The sequence below is a fragment of the Zalophus californianus genome, chromosome 4 (genome assembly GCF_009762305.2).
Source record: "Zalophus californianus isolate mZalCal1 chromosome 4, mZalCal1.pri.v2, whole genome shotgun sequence".
Taxonomy (NCBI): Eukaryota; Metazoa; Chordata; class Mammalia; order Carnivora; family Otariidae; genus Zalophus; species Zalophus californianus.
Genome location: NC_045598.1, coordinates 16009235 through 16026002, shown reverse-complemented (window position 1 = coordinate 16026002; position 16768 = coordinate 16009235). Strand labels below are relative to the sequence as shown.

Below are 16768 nucleotides of genomic sequence, written 5' to 3'. Positions count from 1 at the left end.
CCGGTCATTTAACCTCCCTGATCCTCAGTGTCCTTCTCTGGTAGGTGGACTCACACTGCCTACCTCCCCTGCCCCAAAGCACATCAATGAATGTTGGTCACCCACTTCTTTTCATTGGGCCCAGTCCTGACACTGGGGCAGGGGAATCGACTGGTCACAAGGTGGTCTGTCCAGGAAGAGCTCCTCTCGAGTCCAGTTGATTCAACCGGGCTGGGAGCAGAGCCAGGGAAGGGAGCGGGAGTTTAGCTGAGAGCCCCAGGGCCTGACTCTGAGCCTGACTTCCTCCTGCCCAGGTGCATGGCTCAAGGCTGCGCCTGCCCCAGGTGACCCCAGCCGACTCTGGGGAGTACGTGTGCCGCGTGGTGAGCAGCTCGGGCACCCAAGAAGCCTCTGTCCTCGTCACCATCCAGCAACACCTTGGCCCCTCCCACCGTAAGTATCTCAGGGGTCACACCAAACGGTGGGGGGCTGCTCGAGCCACTCCAACCTCAGCGGCTCCCACACCCTGCCTCCTGTCTTGCCCTCCCAGCCCAGGGTGTGGTGTACCCCGTCCGCATTGAGTCGTCCTCGGCCTCCCTGGCCAACGGACACGTCCTGGACCTCAACTGCCTGGTGGCCAGCCAAGCCCCCCACACCATCACCTGGTATAAGCGTGGAGGCAGCCTACCCAGCCGGCACCAGGTATGGAGGCATTGGGTGGGGATGCAAAAACTGGGCACACTGGCCCTGATGGCATTCAGGAGGGGCTGTCCACATCTTTGCTGTGCTCATTAGTCATTCAGCAAACTCTGAGCATTCTTACTTGATTGGCCCTGGACTGATGCTGAGGATACATGTATCCTACTGACCCTAGTTGGATCCCGTATTTTAACAGAACACTCTATGATTTACTCACTCACTGAATGTCCCTGAGAATCTACTCCAGGCCAAGTCTGTACCTGGCACTAAGGATTCCAAGTGGGTCGAGGCAGGTGCCTGGCCTCAGGGAGCTCACGGGCTAGCGGACGAGGCAGACACGCCTTGTGAGAGCAGTGTAATAGAAGCCATACCGGGCACTGTGGAGTCACCAGGGATGGCCTCAGCAGGCTTTTGGCCCGGGTGACAGGTGAGAACAGTACAAAGGCTAGAGGCACGGTCCACCCCAGCCTGGAGCCTCAGGAAGGCTGCTGAGGGAGTTCTGAAGGACGCCCGGGTGGCGGCCAGCCCGGGCGAGACGGCGAGGCTCCTGGAGTCTGGGGCGGCAGCCCCCGAGATGTGGAGATGCTGCCCCCCACCCACTGACGGACACGTGCTCCCCCTCAGATCGTGGGCTCCCGCCTCCGGATCCCCCAGGTGACACCAGCCGACTCGGGCGAATATGTGTGTCACGTCAGTAACGGTGGTGGCTCCCAGGAGACCTCACTTGTCGTTACCATCGAGGGCAGCGGTCCCTCCCACGGTGAGAGGGCACAGGGCAGGGGGTCCAGGCAAGTGGGTGCGGGGGGAGGCAGACTGGGCCCTGGCACCGTCACTGTTGCCTGACTCTGGCTATGTGGCCCATCCGTCTCTGTCTCAGTGCCCAGCGTCTCCCCGCCCATCAGGATCGAGTCCTCGTCCCCCACCGTGGTCGAAGGGCAGACCTTGGATCTGAACTGTGTGGTCGCCAGGCAGCCCCAGGCCACCATCACGTGGTACAAGCGTGGGGGCAGCCTTCCTGCCCAACACCAGGTAGAGTGGAGCCGGGCCAGTGAGGGCAGAACCCCTGCCCGCCGGGGTGGCATTGCAGGGACAGACCCCATGGGCAAAGAACCGGAAGTGAAGCCCTCACTGGCAGTCCCGGGGCGGTCCTCCCTTCTGCCCGGGGTAGACAGCGGGCGGCCTCGGCAGGTCTGATGAGGGAGGCCTGGGAGGAGGCCTAAGCCAGCTGGTGACTTCTTGGCCCCTCCACCCCTCTCTCACTCCTTCCCCATCTGCTCCCAGGCCCACGGCTCCCGCCTGCGGCTGAACCACATGTCTGTGGCTGACTCGGGCGAGTACGTGTGCCGGGCCAACAACAACATCGATGCCCAGGAGGCCTCCATTGTGGTCTCAGTCTCCCCCAGGGCTGGCAGCCCCTCCGGTGAGTCTGACAAAGGCCCAGGAAGGGACCAGGAGACGCAGGTAACAGGGCTCCCTGGGGAGTCAGTCAGAGGTCTCACATGAGGGTGGCGGTCCAGGCCAAGGGCTCCGCAGCAAGATACCTGGGTTCCAGTCCGGCCTGCGCCACTAAGAGACTTGAGGGACTTCCTCTCCTCCCTCATCTTCATTCTCTCGTCAGCAGCGTGGGGATGCCGGTCATTCCAGCCCCATGTTGGTGTCCACTGTGGTGGCCGCTGGCCACACCCAGCTGCCGTGGTGGGCAGTGCAGATGAGTGTTTCCACGATCACAGAAAGTTCGTGAAATCTATGAGGATTCTTTTTTAAAGATTTTATTTATTTATTTGAGAGAGAAAGAGCAGGAGCAGAGGGGGAGAGCAGAGGGAGAGGGAGAAGCAGACTCCCCGCTGAGCGGGGGGCCCGATGTACAGCTCGAGCCCAGGACCCTGGGATCATGGCCTGAGCCAAAGGCAGACACTGAGCCACCCGGGCGCCCCAATGACTTTCATGAGGATTAAACGAGTTCATACACATATAGTGCTTACAATGGTACTTGGCATGCCATACGTGCTTAGTAGGCGTTAACCATCGTTATTACCTTGGGCGACAGAGGTTTCTATGGCTGAGGCTCCTACCAGCCCAGTCGTTCCTAAATCTGCTTCTGTGCCCACAGCCCCTGGCGGTGCTGTGCCCATCAGAATCGAGTCCTCCTCCTCCCGCGTGGCCGAAGGGCAGACCGTGGACCTGAACTGCGTGGTCCCTGGACAGGCCCACGCCCAGGTCATGTGGCACAAGCGCGGGGGCAGCCTCCCCACTCACCACCAGGTATGGGAGTTGCGGGGCTGGATGTGGTGGGAGGGTGGCTGAATGTGGGGGCCCTGCCTAGGGGCCCCTCGCCCAAGATCTACTCAGGAAGGAGGCCGGGAGTCCCTAGGGGCACAGTGCCTGCCCAGGTCGGAGGTTAGACCTTGGCCCCAGCCTTCCAGGATTCTGCCTGCTCTCTCACTCTGCTCCTGTTTCCCCATCCTGCCCCTGCTCAGGCCCACGGCTCCCGGCTGCGGCTGTACCAGGTGTCCCCGGCTGACTCGGGCGAGTATGTGTGCCACGTGATGAGCGGCTCGGGTTCCCTGGAGGCCTCAGTCCTGGTCAACATCGAGGCATATGGCTCCAGCGCTGTTCCTGTCCCTGGTGAGGGTGCCTGTGGTGGGGCTGGGAGGCTGGAGAAGGGACGTGGCCAGGGGGGAACCAGCAGGCAGAGGTCGGGAGCCAGGTCAGGTAGGATGTCTAGGGCCTGAGAACTCGACTTGGGGGTCTGGCCTATGTGGGCTGGAGGCCCAGCTCCTCTCTCCACACTTTGTTGCGCAAAGGGACTCCGTGCCTCACCTTCCTCATCCATAAAGTGGGGATAGCAGAACTCTTGCAACAATACGTGCGTTCCCTAAAGGCTGGAACTGCACCTCTATGGGTACGTGAGGGTGATCTGGAGCGGGGGGCCCTGATAAAAATCTTTCGTATTACCATTGGTATATTAGAGAAAGATAGCCACATATGAAACCCGCCATGCTTTCAGGGAAATCATTGTCTACAACGGGGCTAAGTATTTACGGGTTTTGTTAAGTGAATCGTTTGACAGGAAAATATAAAATAATTCGTATGTGGCTATGGCAGACACGAACATAGTTTGGGAATTGCTGAGAAATAAATGTGATCTAGCACTTACGAGGTGCTGGGCCCTGTTCTGTTTACACGTTTAACCCATTTCATCCTCACAAAAACTGTTTGAGGTTGGTGTGACTGTTCTCCCCATTTTACAGATGGAAAACTGAGACGGAGAGGTGAAGTCACTCTCCAAAGGTCCTACAGCTAATAGATGGCAGACCTGGGTTTTGAACCCAGGTAGTCTGGCCCCCAAGTCTGGGTTCTTAGGCACACATTGCTCAAGTTTGAGAAAAAGAGTGATCTGTAGGGAGGTGCCTGGCCCTGGGCCCCGGCCACTGGTGGTGCTGGGAGCACAAGAGGAGACGGTGGGGCCATGGTGTGGGGCGTGCCATTTCCCCCAGGCCAGCCCAGCTGCCCCAGGCTTCACAGGAATGGGCAGCGGGCGCGGACCGAGGCCATCTCTCCATATGTGGTCTGGCCCCTGGTCTGAAAATCTGGGTGCCCAGGGGGTCGGGACTGAGGGCAGAGAGGTGGGAGTTCCAGCTCACTGACCTCTTCCTGTGCCTCAGCCCCAGGTGGAGCCCCGCCCATCCGCATTGAGACCTCCTCTTCCCACGTGGCCGAAGGGCAGACCCTGGATCTGAACTGCGTGGTCCCTGGACAGGCCCACGCCCAGGTCACATGGCACAGGCGCGGGGGCAGCCTTCCTGCCCGGCACCAGGTACGGGGGCTGGAGAAAGCAGGATGTGGGCACTCCCCTACCCCACGCCACCCCTGCCCAACAGTCCTGCCTCATTCTAGCCAGGAGGGAAGGTAGCTCCAACTTCCGGGGCTTCGGGAAAATTGCAGCAGGAGACCACTGGGAGTCAGGAGTTCAAGGATAGGCTGGGTGCCGCAGAGCCACCCCCGGGCTCCCAGCACCTGGGTGCAATTAAAAAAAGGCACCTGTTACTCGGGTCGCTAGACTTCTCCTACCACAAAAGTGTCATAAACATATTCTGCAGTGTCTAAGGTCTCAGGGGTCGCCCTGCACATGATGCAGCCTTCACAACTGTACGTGACAGTCCTGGGGTGTATATAGCAGAGGGCTTGGGCATCTGAAGGCCGTGGCTGCCAGCCCCCCAGCTCACTGTCCCTGCCCTTGCCCTGATGCTGGCCAGGTCCACGGACCCCTGCTAAGGCTGAATCAGGTGTCCCCGGCTGACTCTGGAGAGTACTCGTGCCAAGTGACCAGCAACTCAGGCACCCTGGAGGCTTCTGTCCTTGTCACAGTTGAGGCCTCCAGCCCAGGCCCCATTCCCGGTGAGTGACAGGAGCAGTGGGTGATGCTGGGACGCAGGCCTGGGGAATCCCTTCCTGGCCTTGCTCTTCCCTGCTTTTCCAGCAGGGCTCTGGCTCTCTGCTCTGTGAAGGTCCTCCAGCCCCTCCCCGCAACCACGGGGGACCAGTCCTGGGTCTGGGTGGCATGGTCCCATGGCATCCTGCCACTGCCACCACCCTCAGTCCCTGCCTTCGTCCCTGGGAGTCCCACCCTTCTCTCTCACCCCCTGTGCCCCCAGCCCCTGGACTGGCGCAGCCCATCTACATCGAGGCCTCCTCCTCCCACGTGGCCGAAGGACAGACCCTGGACTTGAACTGCGTGGTGCCTGGGCAGGCCCATGCCCGGGTCACGTGGTACAAGCGTGGGGGCCGCCTCCCCACCCAGCACCAGGTACAGGGGCCTGATGGGGAGCGTTCCAGGGCAGGCCGGGTTCAACCTGCATTTGCTCTCTGTACCCCAGACCTCATGTGAACCCTGGCTTCCTCTGGGACCCCAGGGGATAGTGTAGTTGTTGGAGCAGAGCTGCTCAGCGGGAGAGTGAGAGACCTGGGTGTTCTGGCCCTGCTGCTGAGTTGTCCCCGAGGCAGCTTCCTCCTCTGAAAAGTGGGCCAGGTGAACATGTAGGATCCAGTAAATGAAGATCCCTCATCCCTCCCAGCTGGAGCCCTGGGCTCCTGGGACTCAAGGGAGAACTCAGCCACTGGCACAGCGGGCTTGGGGACTCGCCCAGCCCCAGGTGCTTTGGCCTGATGGCTGTCCCCTCCTCGCTCGCACAGACCCACGGCTCCAGGCTACGGCTGCACCATGTCTCCCCTGCCGACTCCGGCGAGTATGTGTGCCGCGTGGCTGGCGGCTCTGGCCCCGAGCAGGAGGCTTCCTTCACAGTCACTGTCCCACCCAGTGCGGGGTCCTCCTACCGTGAGTGTGGCAGATGCCACAGGCAAGGGGCGGAGGGCAGACCGTGGAGCCTCATGAGGCAGGGGGGTCAAGCCAAGCTGGCCCTCCCGAGCCCAGCCCCCTGCTTGCTTCATCCCACAGGCCTCAGGAGCCCTGTCATCTCTATCGACCCACCTAGCAGCACTGTGCAACAGGGCCAAGATGCCAGCTTCAAGTGCCTCATCCATGACGGGGCAGCGCCCATCAGCCTCGAGTGGAGAACTCGGAGTCAAGAACTGGAGGGTGAGCTGGCGGGGGCCGGGGCGGGGGGAGGGGATCCTGGAGGCAGGTGTGAAGGTGTGATCACCGCTGTGGGTGGGACAAAGGCTGAGGGGGCCCCTCCCCTCTGGGGCCTCACTGTCCCCCATCTGGATGGGGAGGGGGCTGAACCCGGCAGTCTCCAAGGCCTCTTCCATCTGCCACCTGGGACTCTGTGAGCTAGACACACCCAGGCTAGAGGGGTCGGGGACATGGGGCCGAGCGGTGCCTACTGGCAACGCAGAGGCATGAGGACAAGCTCACTGACCATACCCTGCCCGATGCCAACTCCACAGACAATGTCCACATCAGCCCCAACGGCTCCATCATCACCATCGTGGGCACCCGGCCCAGCAACCACGGTGCTTACCGCTGCGTGGCCTCCAACGCCTACGGTGTGGCCCAGAGTGTCGTGAACCTCAGTGTGCACGGTGAGCAGCGTGAGCCCGCGGGCTCTGCCTTCCTGTCTCCAGCCCTGCTTCTGAGCTCACAACCTCCAACTTTCAATCCTGCCTCTGCCAATGCCTCCCTCTTGGGCATTCTCCCTCTTGGCCTCAGTTTCCACGTCGGTGCAGGATAGTGCCCGGCCCAGGTAGTTACTGAGACAGGGGCCGTGACGGTGCATGTGGCGGGCAGAGCCCTGCACGCACATTAGCGATGTCGTTCCTCTGGGCAGGGCCCCCTACTGTGTCTGTGCTCCCCGAGGGCCCCGTGCGGGTGAAAGTGGGCAAGTCTGTCACCCTGGAGTGTGTCAGTGCTGGGGAGCCCCGCTCTTCGGCTCGCTGGACCCGGATTGGTGCCCCCACCAACGTGGAGCAGCGGATGTATGGGGTCGTGGACAGCCACACGGTGTTGCAGGTGAGGCAAGTCTTCTCCTAGGCAGAGGCCGGGGCCATTTCATCTCTGGGTCTGAGGCCCAGTCGGGGTCCATCCTTGAGCAGATGCTCAGAGGAAAGAGTCGTGGATGGGCGGATCGGTGATGAATGGATGGAGAGAGAAAGGGGAGGCATGGGTGAGTGGTTGGTGGGTAGACTGGAAGATGGGCAGTAAGAAAAAAGGTAAAAGAAAGGAAGAAAGAATGGCTGGAAGGATGGATGGATGGGTGGGTAGGTGGGTGGATGGGTAGGTAGATGGGTGGATGGGTAGGTAGATGGGTGGATGGGTAGGTGAGTAGGTGGGTGGATGGGTGGAAGGATGGGTAGAGAGTTGGATGGATGGATGTGTGGTGAGTAGATGGGTGGGTTGATGGACAAGTGGATCAACAGACTAATGGCGGGATGTCTTAAATGTGAGTCCTCAAGCAGCCAAACAGGAGACCTGAAAGCAAAGGGAAGGGTGGAAGGGAGAGGGGAAAGCAAGCCAGACCTGGGGGTTAATGCCCAGGTGCCCATCCGTGCCCACTTACCCAGCATCCTTGCTTTCTTCCAGATCTCATCAGCTAAACCATCAGATGCAGGCATCTACATATGCCTGGCTCAGAACGCACTGGGCACAGCACAGAAGCGGGTGGAGGTGATTGTGGACACGGGCGCTATGGCCCCAGGGGCCCCGCAGGTCCAAGTTGAAGAAGCCGAGCTGACCGTAGAGGCTGGACACACAGCCACCCTGCGCTGCTCAGCCACAGGTGTGGACAGGGGCTGGCACACAGGGCAGGCAGAGCAGTGCGGCCCTGGGGCCTGAATGGGAGACACGAGATCCGAAGATGATAGCATACCCGGGGAGGGGACTTTGTTGCTGGCATCACCCAGTGATGGCTGAGGTGCCCACACAGTGATCCTCATGAAGGGACGAGATCACCCAGTCGCCGCCTCACCATCCTTATGCCCAGCTCATCCCTAGGGCAGCCCAGTGACCTCTGTGGTCTTTCACTCCACTCCACAGGCAGCCCCACGCCCACCATCCACTGGTCCAAGCTGCGCTCCCCACTGCCCTGGCAGCACCGGCTGGAAGGTGACACACTCATCATCCCCCGCGTAGCCCAGCAGGACTCAGGCCAGTACATCTGCAATGCCACCAGCCCCGCCGGCCACGCTGAGGCCACCGTCGCCCTGCACGTGGAGAGTAAGACACTCGTCCACCCTCCTTGAGCTTCCCTCTGTGCTGTGCATGGAGCTCTGAGCCCCCAGCCGGGCTACACCCTGGACAGAGCCCCAGGAGTATCATGCAGAGGGCCCTGTGCCCCTCAGGCCCCCAGAGCCGGTCCTAGTCTGAGACCCATCCCACCCCCTGGGACCCTTGCTTCCCTCATCCCCAGTCCTCTGCTTCACCCTTCAGCTTCCCTGGTCCTCTGGCAAAGCACCTGGGTCCCACACCTGCTCCCACCCTGACTGCTGCTCTTCCGTGCCCTGACCTCTGTGCCCACCGCCCCCAGGCCCGCCGTACGCCACCACGGTCCCGGAGCACGCTTCGGTGCGGGCAGGGGAGACAGTGCAGCTCCAGTGCCTGGCTCATGGGACACCCCCACTCACCTTCCAGTGGAGCCGAGTGGGTGGCAGCCTCCCTGGGAGGGTGACCGCCAGGAACGAGATGCTGCGCTTTGAGCCCGCGGCCCCCGAGGACTCAGGCCGCTACCGTTGCCAGGTCACCAACAAGGTGGGCTCGGCGGAGGCCTTCGCCCAGGTGCTTGTTCAAGGTGAGCAGCCCTGGCTCAGGCGGGGCAGAAGGGGCTCCTAGGAAAAGAACATCCCTTGAATGTTAGGATGGCCATTTTCTGGGTCCTGGGAGGGGGAGGCATCAGGGATCTCTCTCTCTCTCTCTCTCTCTCTCTCTCTGTCTGTCTCTCTCTCACACACACACACACACACAGAACCTCGTATATGTCCCCACAGGCCCCTCTGGCTCCGTCCCGGCCACTGCCATCCCAGCAGGATCCACACCCATCGTTCAGGTCACACCTCAGCTGGAGACCAAGAGCATAGGGGCCAGTGTCGAGTTCCACTGTGCCGTGCCCACTGACCGGGGCACCCAGCTCCGTTGGATCAAGGAAGGGGGTCAGCTGCCTCCTGGCCACAGTGTGCAGGATGGGGTGCTCCGGTGAGTCAGGGGGGCAGGCCAGCCTGCACTTGAGCACCCCAGCCCAAGGTGCACGGGGGAACTGTTAAGATACCTGTCCTGTGGGGCTCAGTATGAAACCGTGTCCTTGGGCAAGTCACTTCCATTCTCTGAGCCTGAGTGTTCTCAGCTGTGCGATGGGTTATATGAGACCACACGAGATTATCTAAAGCACGTGGAAGGCCTTCAGTAAACAGTGGCTCGTATTTGTATTATCAGTGCTGTAGGGGAGAGGGAACGGGCTCTGGGACCGGAAAGATACACATGATCCCGTTCTCAGCTCTGCTGTTCTGTAATGGTGTGTGATCTTGAGATCTGACCACAAGGTCTTAACCTAAAATGGGTGTGGTGACATCGGTCTGCCTGCCTGCCTGCCTGCCCTACCTCACGCGGTTAGTGGGAGACCAGAAGCTTACATCGTGTGCTAATCTCTGGTGGCTTTGAACTTCCACGCCATCACAAAGCATTCTTGTCAGTTGTTTTTATTCACTGATGTCTTACTACTTTTTCTTTACAGAATCCAGAACTTGGACCAGAGCTGCCAAGGGACATATGTTTGCCAGGCCCATGGACCATGGGGACAGGCCCAGGCCAGTGCCCAGCTGGTTGTCCAAGGTAGGATGGTGGCTTCAGGCCTCCTAAGAGCAGGAGACAGAGACGAGGGGCACAGGGACTGTGTTCCCCAGGAAGCCCCTTCAATGCCTATGAATAAAGAGAATCACCTGATGGTATCTTGCTTGTGACCAGTGTAGCACAGGGGGGCTTGACAAATATCGCAAGGGAGGGAGGAAGAAGGGAGATGGGTGGAGCGAGTGGGTGTTCAGACCAAGCAGTGAAGAAGGACAGCAGAGGCCCAAGTGAGCGAACCTACAACCAAGAGCAGACGAGTGCGCGTGTTCATGAGCGAATGCACGAGAAAGCACATGGAGGCCAGGGGCTCCGGGGCTCACGTCCTTGGGCCAGGCCCACGGCAGGCTGGCCGGCCTCACTCTGCCTCCGCTTCCCTCCTCCCCAGCCCTGCCCTCGGTGCTCATCAACATCCGGACCTCCGTGCAGACCGTGGTGGTTGGCCACGCCGTGGAGTTCGAGTGCCTAGCCCTGGGTGACCCCAAGCCTCAGGTGACATGGAGCAAAGTCGGGGGGCGCCTGCGGCCTGGCATCGTGCAGAGCGGAGGCATCGTCAGGATCGCCCACGTGGAGCTGACCGATGCAGGACAGTATCGCTGCACCGCGACCAACGCTGCGGGCACCACCCAGTCCCACGTGCTGCTGCTTGTACAAGGTGAAGGCCAGCAGGGACCTCCGCGGGGACAGGGGGCACCACCAGCAAAGCGGACACGCAGTCGTCACCCGCGAGAGCACCTGCTCTGATGACGGAGCCCCACGGCCCAGTCTGATGGCAGAGACGACCTAAACACAAAACACAGACACGCGAGAGTGCAAACAAGCAGTGAACGCAGGGCCGACACGCATCTGTGTCGTCTTCAAATGCAGCTCCTTTTCACCCCAACCCCCAGGCCCTGCCCCCAGACTGACCGCTGCACCCTGCCCTAGTGCCTCCTCGGGTCCCCAGGGGGCAGCACAACGTTCCGCCGGGCTGTGTTGAAGAGTCTCAGGCTGCGGAGTCCAACGGACCCGTCCCTGAGCCCCTACTGCCCAGTTCCACATGTGCAGCCAGCAGGGAGCCTCATCTGTGATGTGGGAACACAGTGCCTCCCTTCGGGGGCTAGTGTGAGGATGGAACGAGTCAGGACACAGGCTGGGCTCTCAAATGGTGGCCGTCATTGGGTTGATGGCCCATGTCTCCTTCCCCACTCCTAGCCTTGCCCCAGATCTCAACGCCCCCAGAGGTCCGTGTACCTGCTGGTTCTGCAGCCGCCTTCCCCTGCATGGCCTCTGGCTACCCCACTCCTGACATCACCTGGAGCAAGGTAAGTGCCGGGCAGGGGCGTGGCGGGCATGCCTGAGGGGCAGGGACCGGGTCTTCACGGTCTCGGTGCCCCCAGGACCTGGCCCGGGCTCGGCACAGGGTACGTGCCCAGTGTTTAAGGGTGGGCCTGCGGCCAGATGGGAGGCAGGCCCTACGGAGGTGCGGGCAACGCCCGGCTCCAGAGTGCGGGTGTGTTTGCAGCTGGATGGTAACCTGCCACCCGACAGCCGCCTAGAAAACAACATGCTGCTGCTGCCTTCCGTCCGACCTCAGGACGCAGGCACCTATGTCTGCACGGCCACTAACCGCCAGGGCAAAGTCAAAGCCTTTGCCCATCTGCAGGTGCCGGGTAAGACACCTTCCAGACTCCGGACTCGGCAGCGCCCTGCCCACTGCCGGGGGTGGGGCATGGTTTCTAGCTGTGTTCTCTGCCCGCAGAGCGGGTGGTGCCCTACTTCACGCAGACCCCCCACTCCTTCCTGCCGCTGCCCACCATCAAAGACGCCTACAGGAAGTTCGAGATCAAGATCACCTTCCGACCCGACTCAGCCGACGGTGAGCAGGAGGGGGCTGCCGTGGGGTGGGGATCTCCTGGGGTAAGCACCACCACTCTCAGAGCCCTAGTGGTCCCCGGTCCTACCCACCTCCCTCAGCTCCCTGTGCCGGGACCCCAGGCCTGCCACCTGGGCCCTCTTTCGTGCCTCCTCCTGTCTCTATGCCCCACTCGGCAGTACCTCCCACCTCTGATGGGTGCACCTGCACCCAGCCTCCTGCCCCAGCTTCCTGTTCATTCTGTACTCCTCCTTCCCTCCTTTGTCTCCATCTCTCAGCCTTCCCTCTTCTCTCTCTCTCTCTCTCCCTCCCTCCCCCTCTCCCCCTCCCCCCTCCATCTCCTACGGCTCTCCGACTTTCCCTGTCCAGGCCTCCTTCTCTACTCCGGTGAGTCTCTGCCTCCCTGTCCTCCTTCAGGTAGGCCCTCCAGCGTGAGTGAAGCAAACTCCGCGTCTTGAGGGGCTCTGAGCCAGCCCTGTGTAAGGGCATCCGGAGAAAGCGAGAAGGCCCTGGCTGTGCTGGGCACGCAGAGGGAGGGGTGGGAGCTGGAGAGTGAAGGCTCCCCGGCTGCGGTCACTCATTCCCGGGGCTGGGCTGACAGGGAGCCCATGGCTGGTCGGGGAGGCCCTGACACGGCTGTGCTTCCCCCCCACCCCAGGGATGCTGCTGTACAACGGCCAGAAGCGGATCCCAGGGAGCCCCACCAACCTGGCCAACAGGCAGCCCGACTTCATCTCCTTCGGCCTTGTGGGGGGAAGGCCCGAGTTCCGGTGAGACCCTCGCCCTCCCCGTTTACAAGGGAAGGGGGCTGGGGGACCGGACTGCGGGGCTTCGGTCAGGCACACACTGCCCTGGACTGAGATGAATGGAGGAGGGAGGAGGTGCGGCCGTTACCCTCGGTGACCGCCTGGAGTGGGCGCGGTGTGTCGGCCAGGTGCAGGAGGAAGCCGCCTAGACTTGCACGAAACTGTGGCCGAGATGCTCGGTGATGCTGAGCGCGTCTTTGCTGGGTGGGACTCCTGCAGACCGGGCTTCGTTCATTCATTCGCTCAGAAACTATTTGCTGGACCCCTACTCTGTGCCAGGCACTGATACAGACAGATCAAGTTCTGGCCTTGGGGGAATAGATATTCTAGTTGCGGAAGAGCAGCCATAAAGGGGGAAAACAACAAGGTGATCTCCAGGGCCACGGAGCCAAGGGCTGTTAGCACCCTGGGGCCTGCTCTGGATAAGCTCTGGAGATGGGGTAGGGGGGTTGGGGCGGGGGAAGAGAGGATCTGAGGAAGGGGCAGGGTTGGGGCGAGCTGGGGGTGGATGATAGGGTTGGGGGGACAAGGCAGGGACAGGAACTAGATCAGAACTGCAGGAAATGGTGACATCACCCCTTCCCAGGCTGGGCCCCCTGCCGGGCCCTTCTGACCAGCCCTGTATGCTCTCCCCTGCCCTGGCCCCATCCTGGGGAGCAGGTTTGACGCAGGCTCGGGCATGGCCACCATCCGCCACCCCACACCGCTGGCGCTGGGCCAGTTCCACACCGTGACCCTGCTGCGCAGCCTTACCCAGGGCTCCCTGATCGTGGGCAGCCTGGCCCCGGTCAACGGGACTTCTCAGGTGAGGCCCCACTGGTGCCCCCATTTCCAGCCCCCTCCCCCACCTCTGCCCAGCCCCTCTCCACCGTCCGTGGCTTCTCCACTCCCCAGGGCAAGTTCCAGGGCCTGGACCTAAATGAGGAGCTCTACCTGGGCGGCTACCCCGACTACGGTGCCATCCCCAAGGCGGGGCTGAGCAGCGGCTTCGTAGGTGAGCCCCGGCCCTGCCGCCGTGCCTGGCCGAGCCTCAGCTGGCTGGCTGGCTGGCAGAGCCCAGGGGAGCCTGGGAGAGCGCTGCAGGGTGCGGGCTGGGGCTGGGCAGGCCTCCCGGCACTGCCCCCCTTCTCATCGTGGCTGCCCTCCGCCCAGGCTGTGTCCGGGAGCTGTGCATCCAGGGCGAGGAGATCGTCTTCCACGACCTCAACCTTACCGCGCACGGCATCTCCCACTGCCCCACCTGTCGGGACCGGCCGTGCCAGGTAACCCCACACCGCACACGCCACCTCACTGCCCCTGGCCACTGCCCTCCGCTGGGGCAGCCCCTGTGGGAAGTGGGGGAGAGCCAGGGGGTTCTCCGCCTGACTTCTGGGGGCGGCTTCACAGAACGGGGGCCAATGTCAGGATTCAGAGAGCAGCAGCTACGTGTGCATCTGCCCGGCTGGCTTCACCGGGAGCCGCTGTGAGCACTCCCAGGCCCTGCACTGCCACCCAGGTGTGTGACCCACCCTTCCGATCGCTGCCACCCCTGGGTGCTTGCCTCTGTCCGTAGCTGCCCCTCCATATCCGCCCATCCCCCTGCTGACTGTACTTACCACACTCTCACCCAAGTACTCGCCCCTCCTCCCAGAGACTGACTTCCATCCCTGCCACCCTAACACCCACTCTGCTCCCCAAGTTCTCACCCCCATCACTGCTGCCAGGCAACCCTCCCCCAGCCTCTCACACCCCAGGTACCTACCACCTTCCCATCTCTCACCAAGGCACTCAGCCCAGGACCTGCCTCCCAGGTACCCAGCACCCCACACTGGTACCCCATCACTCCTGCACTTCCCTCCCATGCTGTCCCCCGCCCGGCCTCCTTGGTGCCCCCCCTACCCCGCCGTCATCCATTCCTCCTGCCCAGTCTCCTGATGGCAGTCCTCCCAGGCTGGCCAAGGCCCCCGGGGTGCAGTAGGTAAGGCTGTAGCATCAGGACCCCACCCTCTCCCGGGCCACCTTATTGTCCTTCTTGCTGGCCCCTCTGTCCCGCAGAGGCCTGTGGGCCGGACGCCACCTGTGTGAACCGTCCTGATGGCCGAGGCTACACCTGTCGCTGCCACCTGGGCCGCTCAGGGGTGAGGTGTGAGGAAGGTGAGTGGAGCCGGACGTGAGTCCCTGGGGAGCCCGGGAGGCATGGGGGAAGCTGGGTAGGGACACTCTGAGGCCACAAAGGGCCCCGTGGATGGTAACATGAGTCCAGAGCCAGAGGGCCTCAGAGTCACCTGGCCAAGCCTCTGCCCAGCCTGAATCTCTCCCATGAGGGTCTGTGAAGCAACCCCCCTGCCCCGAGGCGCTTCCAGCCTGGTCTGCTGTGCCCAAGGGCAGGCGCTCCTGTGGTTGGCAGCTCCTAGCCAGCTGGTCCGGAGCCCCGGGGTCTGGGGCGGGCTGGGCAGGGACGCCGGTGCCCCCACTGCCCCTGGCTGAGCTGTGGTGCCGCAGGTGTAACGGTGACCACCCCCTCCATGTCGGGCACCGGCTCCTACCTGGCACTGCCTGCCCTCACCAACACACACCACGAGCTGCGCCTGGACGTTGAGTTCAAGCCTCTGGCGCCCGACGGCATCCTGGTGTTCAGCGGGGGGAAGAGCGGGCCTGTGGAGGACTTCGTGTCCCTGGCAATGGTCGGCGGCCACCTGGAGTTCCGCTACGAGTTAGGGTCAGGTGAGCACCGGTCGCTGAAGGCAGATGGGCTCTAGGTGCCAAGCTCTGCGCCCCCCTCGGCTCCCCAAGGCCCAAGGAGGGTTGGAGGAGTAACTTCCGGAGTCAGACCGACCGAAGTCCCTTGTTCGCTCACGTTCTTTCACTCTACGTGTGACTTTAAGCAAGTCCCCTAGCCCTCTGTCGGGTTCCTCCTGGACCACCCTATCCGCTCAAGTGCCCGTATGGGGCAGGGGGGAGGGCGGGAGGGGCCCTCCGTGCGCGCCATCCCCATCTGGCATTCCCCCCGCCCGCCCCAGGGCTGGCCGTGCTGCGGAGCCCCGAGCCCCTGGCCCTGGGCCACTGGCACCGAGTGTCTGCCGAGCGTCTGAACAAGGATGGCAGCTTGCGCGTGAACAGCAGAGCCCCCGTGCTGCGCTCGTCACCAGGCAAGAGCCAGGGCCTCAACCTGCACACCGTCCTCTACCTCGGGGGCGTGGAGCCCTCTGTGCGGCTGCCCCCCGCCGCCAACGTTAGCGCCCACTTCCGCGGCTGCATGGGCGAGGTGAGGAGCAGGGGAGAGGAGGGGAGGGTGCAAGCCGGCCCCTCCACCCGCAATAAGCCCAGACGGTTTCCCGTCGAGCCTCAGTTCCCTCCTCTGCGAAATGGGGGTAGTGACACCTCCTTCGAGGAGTGACCGTGCTACTGGACGTCCCTGGCACGCAGGAGGCATTCAGCTTAGGTTCCTCCCTCGCTGGCGCGAGAGTCCCTTCCGCTTAGGTTCCCAGCTCCCCTCTGCTGGGCCACTTGGCCTCTGCCCCCGGCCTGCCCAGAGCCCCCTCAGCGTCCCTGTGCCCACAGGTGTCGGTGAACGGGAAGCGGCTGGACCTCACCTACAGCTTCCTGAGCAGCCGGGGCGTCGGGCAGTGCTACACCAGCTCCCCATGTGAGCGCCAGCCTTGCCGGCACGGCGGCACCTGCATGCCGGCCGGCGAGTACGAGTTCCAGTGCCTGTGCGCAGGTGGCTTCAAGGGTGAGCCAGCCTGCCCGGCCCCGGCGGGGAGGGCACGGGGTGGTGGGTGGCCGCTGCGGCCCACACCCGCTCACGGCTCCCCGGCCCGCAGGAGACCTCTGTGAGCACGAGGAGAGCCCCTGCCAGCTCCGTGAGCCCTGTCTGCACGGGGGCACCTGCCAGGGCACCCGCTGCCTCTGTCCCCCCGGCTTCTCTGGCCCCCGCTGCCAACAAGGTAACTGTCCTGGCTTCTCCCCACCTCCTGCTCGGGGCCCTGGGGGGCAGCACATGGGACCCGCGGTGTCTCTGCCCACCGACCGCACCTGCCTCTCCTCATAGGCTCTGGACAAGGCACAGCGGAATCTGAGTGGCATCTGGAAGGCAGCGGGGGCAGCGGTATGTACTTCCTGTGGCCCGAGAGGCTTGTCTCCTCCGCGTCTTCCCGTCGC

The 16768-nt window shown here is 62.7% G+C and overlaps 1 protein-coding gene across 3 annotated transcripts in view; it reads left to right on the top strand.

Annotated features, from left to right (window-relative positions):
- Positions 1-16768, top strand: part of HSPG2 (heparan sulfate proteoglycan 2) — a 97413-nt gene that overhangs the window by 76464 nt on the left and 4181 nt on the right. For all 3 annotated transcript variants that reach the window (XM_027605152.1, XM_027605161.1, XM_027605145.1), the window contains 34 exons: positions 294-432; positions 530-681; positions 1303-1438; positions 1556-1707; positions 1960-2098; positions 2789-2940; positions 3156-3303; positions 4344-4495; positions 4935-5076; positions 5334-5485; positions 5872-6013; positions 6134-6274; positions 6586-6720; positions 6966-7147; positions 7718-7913; positions 8171-8350; positions 8661-8921; positions 9118-9322; positions 9858-9955; positions 10356-10622; positions 11162-11271; positions 11472-11619; positions 11709-11825; positions 12481-12592; positions 13289-13433; positions 13523-13622; positions 13781-13890; positions 14015-14123; positions 14663-14761; positions 15110-15331; positions 15628-15872; positions 16169-16340; positions 16432-16554; positions 16659-16715. In XM_027605152.1, coding sequence (XP_027460953.1) covers positions 294-432; positions 530-681; positions 1303-1438; positions 1556-1707; positions 1960-2098; positions 2789-2940; positions 3156-3303; positions 4344-4495; positions 4935-5076; positions 5334-5485; positions 5872-6013; positions 6134-6274; positions 6586-6720; positions 6966-7147; positions 7718-7913; positions 8171-8350; positions 8661-8921; positions 9118-9322; positions 9858-9955; positions 10356-10622; positions 11162-11271; positions 11472-11619; positions 11709-11825; positions 12481-12592; positions 13289-13433; positions 13523-13622; positions 13781-13890; positions 14015-14123; positions 14663-14761; positions 15110-15331; positions 15628-15872; positions 16169-16340; positions 16432-16554; positions 16659-16715 — 5140 coding nt within the window. The remainder of the gene's footprint in view (positions 1-293; positions 433-529; positions 682-1302; positions 1439-1555; positions 1708-1959; positions 2099-2788; positions 2941-3155; positions 3304-4343; positions 4496-4934; positions 5077-5333; positions 5486-5871; positions 6014-6133; positions 6275-6585; positions 6721-6965; positions 7148-7717; positions 7914-8170; positions 8351-8660; positions 8922-9117; positions 9323-9857; positions 9956-10355; positions 10623-11161; positions 11272-11471; positions 11620-11708; positions 11826-12480; positions 12593-13288; positions 13434-13522; positions 13623-13780; positions 13891-14014; positions 14124-14662; positions 14762-15109; positions 15332-15627; positions 15873-16168; positions 16341-16431; positions 16555-16658; positions 16716-16768) is intronic.